The sequence below is a fragment of the Parasteatoda tepidariorum genome, chromosome 2 (assembly GCF_043381705.1).
Source record: "Parasteatoda tepidariorum isolate YZ-2023 chromosome 2, CAS_Ptep_4.0, whole genome shotgun sequence".
Lineage (NCBI taxonomy): Eukaryota > Metazoa > Arthropoda > Arachnida > Araneae > Theridiidae > Parasteatoda > Parasteatoda tepidariorum.
In genome coordinates this window covers 87,829,380-87,838,667 of record NC_092205.1, presented here as the reverse complement: position 1 = coordinate 87,838,667, position 9,288 = coordinate 87,829,380, and the positions used below count along the sequence as shown (strand labels likewise).

At 29.6% G+C, this 9,288-nt stretch overlaps 1 protein-coding gene across 1 annotated transcript in view; it reads left to right on the top strand.

Moving 5' to 3' along the window:
* LOC107452753 (5' nucleotidase A) overlaps positions 1 to 7,226 on the top strand; it is a 15,984-nt gene extending 8,758 nt beyond the window's left edge. The window contains exon 2 of the mRNA XM_016069325.3: positions 5,052 to 7,226. Within this exon, the coding sequence (XP_015924811.2) occupies positions 5,052 to 6,489 (1,438 nt within the window). The 3' untranslated portion in view covers positions 6,490 to 7,226. The remainder of the gene's footprint in view (positions 1 to 5,051) is intronic.
* Positions 7,227 to 9,288: the final 2,062 nt, after the last annotated feature.

Below are 9,288 nucleotides of genomic sequence, written 5' to 3'. Positions count from 1 at the left end.
TGAAAATAGTATAACTAAATAAATTTATATTTTTTAGTGGGCACCTCCTAGTGGGACACCTTGGGACAGTTAAAAAAATGTGAAATGTTAAGTCGAAATTTTCTGAAAATAGTATAACTAAATAAATTTATATTTTTTAGTGGGCACCTCCTAGTGGGACACCTTGGGACAGTTAAAAAAATGTGAAAAGTTAAGTCGAAATTTTCTGAAAATAGTATAACTAAATAAATTTATATTTTTTAATTTTGTAAATAAAGTTTTATTTTGTTAGTTTTAACTTCTTGTATGCAAATCTAGTTGTTCAGAATCAGATACCAAACCCAATAGTTTACTTACCTTAATACCTAATAGTTTGATTTAATTTAATTCATCATAATTAATTCATCAATATCTTAGTTCAAAATAAAAATAATACAGTTAAGCTTTGAGCTAACATAAGATATGTGATTAGACTAACATTGATTAAAGTGAAAGCAAAATAAGTGTCAGATCAGCAAATGCCAACATTTAAACGCATTTTATTTTTTTCCATCGCGATTTTGATTTTGTAGGAATACTTCCATGAATGGTCCGTGCCGAAGGGATTTAACGCATGCAATTTTATTCAATTGCACAATTTTATTCTAGATAAGTATCTAGATGATTTATGTATATACATTTGCAATTTTATTCAAGTTCTACATTTATTTTAAAATACTTAGATTATTATTTATCTAAACGATTTAAATCTTTTATTCTAACTAACTATCAAATTTTGACTTTATTTTCGTTACCAATGTTGGATATTTGAAACTTTTTACCGTTTTATTTCCTTTAAATCTAATATTTTGATGAAATCTCCGAATTATTTAATAAATCTTTAAAAAAAAAGTTTTTATTGCCATTATTTGTGCTATGTGAATAAGTTGAAAATGTCGGAGAGCCATGAACTGTTTTATATGAATAAGTTGAAAAGAATGGGGAAAAACGTAGAAAATTATTATATTTATTTTTTAATATCTTAAATTTTCCTCAATTAGCATTCGTGATGACGAAGGTGAAAGGGAATCGAAAATCGTGCTCAATTTCTATAAATAAATACTTCTTAAAATAATTACTACTATTACATAAATTTACTTAAAATAATATAATATAAATTTACTTAAAATAAATACTACTGTCATGGATTCAGATCAACGTTCCGACTGTCAGCCATTGTTCAATTATTCTCCACAGATAACTAGTAAACTACATAAAATAATTAAAGTGGGTTTATCACAACTCCCGTATTGCCGACTTTTCCCTAAGGAGAACTTGGAGCATGTACCAAGTTATCCCATAGTTAAGTAGCTCTCAAATAATTAAGAATTTGTATAATGTAAAGTTTAATCTTGTGTGTGATCACTATGAATCTGGTTAAAGCATAGTTAAAATTTTAATTTATTAAAAAGAAATATTTCAATTACACTAGCTTGCAAAAGTTTTTGATCAAAGCGTGCTATGCTTTTTTTTTTTTTTTTCTTTTTGTAGAGATGATTTTCTTTTTATTTAGTCAAGCCAACGTATACATTAATTACACTTGATTTCAGAATTTTTACTTTTCTTGCAATTTAATGGAAAATGTAATCTTCTTTGGATTAAATTTAAATCTTTGCACTCAATTCAGTTGAATATTTCTTTTTTTTATATATATATAATTCGAGTCTTGTAAGAACTAATTCAAAAATAAATGTCAATAATAAATTTAAGTTAAAATCACCATTTCCGTAAATAAATATGCAAAACTTATGCTTTTTTGTTAAAATTGTATCTTTCAATTGTATTTTCATCCAATTCTTAGATGTAAGAAAATCGCTTCACGAAAAACAAATACCCGACTGATATGAAAATTGCATTTTATTTAAAGTGATTTTCAAAGCACTAACTTTGCTTTCTGGTTGATAAGCATATTACTAATGTTTTGGGAATAAAATTATACATTATTTATTACATTTCCAATGAACCATCTATAATATTGAGTTTGACCATAGACTTCAGCACGCTAGTGTATTTTTCGTTATTTTTATTATTTAACGTGTATTTGAATAAAATTGCATTGTTGTAGCTAATTTTTAGACATCAACTAACTACCCAGTAATAAATTATATATAAACTAATTCATATTTCAGCGAAGCTTACAATAGTTTTCAATATTTGTTATGAAAGAAAAATTTTTTTTACTTCAAAAGAATGAATTTTACTTTCTTTTTACGTTTGCTTATTGTTAATAAATTTGTCGGTGTCCCTTCCAAATTACTTCTTGAAAACTATGCTAAAATGCTTTAAGTCAATTGGAGCTTTTGTTGTCTTGTGTTATCACAAAAGTTTTGCAATGTTCTTGCCTTTTAATTTAATTGAAAGGTGCCAAGTTTTGTTACGAAATGTCTTTTTTTATGTAATGAGGCAAGAGAGATTACGTTCAACCTTTCTTCAAAGAGTTGACATTGAATTTATAGTCTGAATATTTTTTTTCTTCAATGTTCTTATGCTTGCTTTTCGAGTGGAAATCGTCTTGAATTAGAGAATTTATTTTTTCTGCTGCGTTTTATAAAGTAAAATGAAATTGAAACTATTGAATATATTCAGCATTTCCTTTCGAGGAGAGAAATAGGAAACCGCATAGAAAGCACAAATGCCGATTCCTGAAATGATATTGCAATTTTTTTTTTTATCCATTATAATGAGTAATAGTTCCTAGATTATTACAGTTTATAAAAGCATGATCTTCTTTTAGTTTTGGGGAAATAAAACATTAAACGTTACTTTTTCCTTCCCTTATACAGGAACCCGATATTGATTAAATAATTGTATAAGAAAAACTTTTTTTTTCCTTTTAATGTGGCGAATAAATACTTAAAAGTGTTTTATACTTCATATTAAACTTTTATCGAAGCGGTGTTTTTTGTATCTTTGCCGCCAAGGAAAGTTAGAAAATGCTCATTTTGTATGCTTAAATAACGTTTTTCGAAGTTTTTTTGCCAAGTAACATTTTAAAAAGAAACCACGTTTCAAGGTCCTTGCACATGACACAAAGCTATAATTTTTAACTATGCATACCATCTAATCGTAAATAATTATCTGAACTGTAGAACGGACAAATGACTTGAATATTTTAAAAGTTGTTAAAGTTTTTTTAAAAATTTCAATTTGGCAAGTTTTTTTTTCTTACTTCAATGAAAATCAATAAATGATTCTCAATTTTTACAGATTTTTACTAGCCTAAATAATGCAGCATCGGAGTAATTTTTTGAATATTTAAAAATTAGATTACAAACTCTTTTCACTGCACAAATTTGTTACTTTTCAAATTGATATTTTGTGCCATTTTCAGAATTAGCATAGAGGGTTCAGACTGAAGAAGATAGACTAAACTAGATCTAACAGTCATGAATAACTCTTTTTAACTCACAACGGTTATGAAAATGTTTTTATTCGCATAAAAGCGTTATTTCATGTGGCAACAGAGACTTCATATGGCAACAGAGGCAGCCTTGTAAATTTGAAACAACTTAGATTTGAAACTATTCTCTCTTGCTATTAAAAAATATATAAGCTTTACAACGATGGAAAAGTTTAAATACTTAAAAAGTTATTTAGTTTTTTGGTAATTTCCTAGAAGAAAATTACTGTAATCAATGAATAATTTTCGAGTTTTGCATATTTTTTTAAAAAAATTGCGAATTGACAAAATTTAAAAATTGCTTTGCTTCGAGTTCTTCATTCGGGAGTTCTTTTTGTAAATGTAATGGGTCTTCTGCAACAGTGGCGTTTGTGCATATCTCGATCCTGATTAGCTGTTGAAGTGTTTACGTTAGCAACTGTTCTTTCCAATCTATTTCGAATAAGCCAAGCCGTCAAGTATCAATTCTCTTAAGTGGCACATTCCATATTCTTAAACAAAGATTATTTCACAAGGATTTCAATCCGTTCACTATATAATTACTATATAATTTAGCACAAAGGTGGGCATGAAGCCACGTAGAGTATAAACAAACTAATTATGCATCGAAGTTGCCGGGTATACAAAACAAAAATATATCACGGTTACAATAAAATACATAAACAAATAATTAATCTAAATTTGTGGAAAAACTTAGCTCAACTTTAGCGCTTATAAACGATCAGCAGCAGCTGACGTCATAGGTTAAATGTGTGGGTATCTATGTTCTTCGTCTTTTTCTTGAAGTGCAAGTACCCAATTATGTACAAAAAAAATTTTTCTTTATACAGATTTTTCAGTTTTAACGAACTTGCTAAAGACCTTGATATCTTTTATGTCTTTTACTGTTTTCAATGTGTTTAAAAAATTATATTTAAATGTTTCATTGCGATATTTTTTTTTATAGGCCAGAACCGTAACTGGATTTTTTTTATCTATAGTGTTTTTTATGTACTGTTTATTTCGACTTTAAAATAAAATAAAATATTTTTATGTGCCCAAACAATACGACAGCGTTGGAGCAACAACTTATCAAATATTAAAAAATTTGACCCAATACTCTTTCCTTTTTCCAATACTGCCATTTCAAATGGCATTTTCATAAGGAATGCTGGTTAAAATTTGACGAAAATTATCCTTATAGTCATGAATAATTGTTAAAAACTCGTAACGGATACAAAAATAGCATATTATTCGCTAAAAACATTATTTCGTATCAGAACCTCCGATAAACAGCCTTCAAAAAACTACTATAAATAAAAATGAAAACTATATTTTGCACGGTATATTCATGAAATTCGATTTTGCTGTATTTTAAGTGTATATTTATTTTTCAACTAATACTAAGGGAAAGTCTGTATAGTTACACGAATTTTGTGTTTTCAATAACGTACAATAAGAAGTGTTATTTTAGGCAGATTGTCTACAACTTAGTAATTAATTTTTCCCCATCTTTTCCGTTTTCGTTAGAAAATAAGAATTAACCTCCGCTTTCCTTTAAATAGTGCAGTGGTGGTATAAGAACTCTGGGAAGCATCATGTGAAATGGATATTATTTTTCAAATTAGTAATTTGTGCAACTTTCTATTTTCAGGGCGCAGTCAACCAAACCTATTCAAGCTCAAAGAATGTATCCACAAGAGTTCTCTTTTGAAAACTACGAGTGCATAGGTTTCGATTTGGATCACACCATATGCAGATATAAGCTGCAGAATTTGTTCACACTCATCTATAAGAGCCTAGCATCTTACCTTATTGAGACTTATGATTATCCCAAAGAACTTGCTGAAGTCAGCGAATCAGATTTCTCCTTCGCACAGAAAGGCATCATTCTGGATAAAAGAAGAGGGAATTTCTTGAAATTAGACTGCCAGTACAGAATTGTGCAAGCAACCCACGGTACTCGTCTGCTCGCTCAAGAGGAAATATATGCCATATATGGTCCCAACAGGATCTGGGAAGAAACTAAAGGTATTCCCCACAAACTAGTCATGTTAAATGCCCTTAATGAGCCTTTCTACGTTTTCAAAGACTACTTCGTGACACCGGGTGCTGCCATTTGCGCCAAACTTGTCGATTTTCTTGATCAAAATCATGGTCGCTGTTTGAGTGAGTATAATTTCTGGGATCAGTATATTGAAGGAATCCTCTACTTGTATGAAAGAGAAAATTTCAAAGAGAACAAAGGGAATTATTTTCCGGAACTTAAAACCCATCCTGAATTGTATTTTCGACCCTGCTCAGAAAATGTGAAGAACTGGTTGAGCAATCTACGCCAAAATAAAGTGACCATTCTGTTAACTAGTGCCAATTACGATGCTGCTCAGTTCGCTGCCGAATATTGTCTTGGCAAAGATTGGAAGAAGTACTTCCACATTATTATCACCTTTGCTCGCAAGCCAGGCTTCTTTTGGAGAGATAAGCCATTTTGTATTGTGTCCAATGAGGATGAAATAGAAGGTGTTAAACCAGAAGATATGAAGTCAGGGTTGATTTACACCCAGGGTAATTTTAAGAAACTTCTTGAAGTATGTGTTAAACTAAGCAAATCGGAGAATCCGAGAGTGGCCTATATTGGCGATTCTCTAATGGAAGATGTCTATGCCCCTTCAGAACTTACTGATAATTGCGATACAATCGCCATTGTTGATGAAATGCTGGCAGAAGAAATGGGTAACGCTTCAGCTTTGCATGATGAGAGGCAATTTTTGTTTTCTAACTTCTGGGGTTCCTTTTTCAGTTACAAAACGAAGAATGGGAACAATAACGGAAATCACAGTTTATGGACGCATTTACTGTCTCAACACAGTAAATTAACAATCCCTAGCCTGGATTCTGTTGCTAAATTTCAGATAAGTGACAAGATACCTTGCTTCGGTGTTAAAAACTCTTCATTTTCTGGATTTTTTCCCGGTATACCTGAATCCCTCTGTTCTGGCTCAATTGAGAAAGAAAATAATTCACAACTTGGCGAATCGTCAACTCGCGAAAGGAAGATCTCTCTCCACTCAGGTCTGCCAGGGATCATTTGATAAAGGCTTTTAGTTAGAGTATATGGTTATTACCTATATGTGAAAGATGTAGGGCGTTCCTTTCTCCCTATCTTTGTCCACTTTTTAGCGTGTTGAGTTTTCTCTCCAAGCAAAAAAAATATATGATTACGATCCAATCATCGCAATAATCCTTATAAATAAAATCAATGCTTAATGATAATTACTGAAAACTAAAGTAGTTATTTGTTTTAGTTTTAAGGTATTGAATTCATGTGATTGGAAGTTTAAAAGTATAAATACAGTTTTTTGGGTTCTAATTTTGAAATTGTACTAATATAATGAAAATAAATTTCGGTGGAATTCGCTGTAATTTGCTTCAATATAGGGCAAGTCATGTTCTTTATACATTTGAATTAAAAAGATGACTTGGACTACTTGAAAAGTTCAGAAACACACAATTTCAGAGTTATAACGACTTAGAAACGATAACTGATAATATTTAATCGTTATACCTCAAAAACTTATTTTTCGTCAGTGCTATGCTTAATTAGAATGGGTGAGTTTTAAAACACGAAGCCGGTGTAGCGCGATCCGAAATATAACTTTCAAATTGTAAATATTCGCTTTTCATCTTGAAAGACTAAAATTATCCACTGCATAATTTTCTCGTGATGCCATAATTTTTAATTTGGAGGAAATTTTGTTTTCCAATATTTAAAGTAATTCTGCAAGAAAATACTTCAAACTATAACAGTGCGAATTAAAAAAAAAATAAAGCGCGTAATATTATTTTATTCATAATTTTTAAAAAATTTAGGAAAAATTACCGCTGGAATGGGTTTACCTAAATTTCACCAATCAGATTATCAATTACCAAATGCATATTTCATATGAATTTTTATATTAATTTAAAAGTTGCTATAAAAATTCCGCGTTGACATATATTTTTCATTCCAAAAAAAATTTTCAAATATTATAATTAACTCTAAATCGTTTATTTATTTTAAAAGATGAACATGGGGTATCTCTACTCTCTGACGTTTGAACCAATTGTACTTTTCATACTACAACGATTTTAACAATTTGGAGTTAGTTCCACTGGCGGCGTGTCACAGAACTCACCCTAAGATGTTATTAAATTTTTTCGCTCCACATTATAAATTCAATTTGCCTAAAATATAAAGATTCTCCATTTAAGTTCACTTAAATAGCTATAAGTGCTATTACTTTTAGCTAAGTAATGATAACTTTCGTCAGTTACCTTCTTGTTGACTAGTAAATAGCTGTAAATCACGATCGATCCATCTTCAGCTGCGATTTCGGTAAGCCTACACGTACACAGTGTTTCTCTCGTGGTGGGCAGACTGAATAGTTAATCTCTGCTTATTTCTTTTGCATATAGGTATATTTATGTGCCACTAATGAACCACTCCCTTGTAACTTACCTATATTTCAAAGTTTTTAGTTTTAGAATGGAACTGTTTTTAAATGTGAAGACTTTTTTTTCGATAGTGATGAATGAGCGATGAGTGTTTTAAGACTGTGATAAGTGCTAAAGATATATTATCTTTCTATAAGGTTGTTGTCACAATATACGGCTGGAAATGGAGTTCTCTCATATAGAGTGTTTGTTTTAGAAAAAATTTATAACGTGTTACCTGTGCTCAAACTGCGTCAAATGCTGTGGAATAGCAATAAAAATCCGAATATTTTGAAGTCTGAAAAAGAAGATATTGTATCAATATTTTTTTTTCTTTTTGCATTTAAGCAATTTTGTTCTTTAAATACATTCTTGGGTGATAATCACCATTATAAGTTATAGGCTGCTTGTACAATTAATATTCTTGAACTTACAACTCCTACATAACCATTTTATTGTTTTTACACACAAAATAAATAGGAGTATTGATAAATTTGTTTTTTTAAAGTTTTTGTTTTAAGAGAAAAAAGGATGTTTTTTTTTCATAAATCCTCAAGTTTTTTTTGTTCAATTACTGTATGTATTTATTAATATTAGGGGCAAACTACTAAAGCGTATTCATTTGAAAGGCTTGGGGTGATATAGTAATAAACCACATTTTTCAAAGGTGATTTTTTTTTTTTTTACACCAGAATCTTTTTTAGTATTGTTTTTCTTGACAGATAATTCGTAAGTTTTTGGAATTTTCCTTTGATAACAGCACAGTACATGGAGACTAACTTGGATCTTCGGGATAGGACAAAAATAATCTTTTAAATAATTTTAAAATGTGGTTTATTATCATTACATTACTTCAAGACCTTCATTTTTTTTAAAAAAAATTGTTTAGCAAAGATGTAAATTTACCACTTTCTACTTTTTCTTTGGAAAAAATGGAATTAAAAATATTCAGTAATTAAAGTTGATAATTTTTTACATGAGGATTAAAAAAATTTGCTTATTATTTTACATTTATTTATTCCTGAAATGTTTTTCCTCAACCTTTAAAAGAGATTCAAAAACAATTTGCTCAATTAATAATAACATAGCTGCCAACTCTACAGGATTTTGCCAGTTTCTACTGGTTTAATTAAAATTCTCCTAATTTTAGAAAACTCCCTAAAATTGAGTAAGTTTCCTAAAAAAATCCCTATTGAAATGGAATTTTTGCGCAGATTATTGCTTGCTCAAATAAAGTGTCACTGATACATAATGAAGTGAGCCTCATTTATAACATTCAGTGATCTATTTTTGATGAATTAAATGCCTATTACTATTCTAAATTATGAATAAACATAATACATAACATTTCAAGGTCTTTTAATGTCATCCTAACTAGAAAATAGATCATAGCTGGAAAATATTGCAGTTTTTCTATT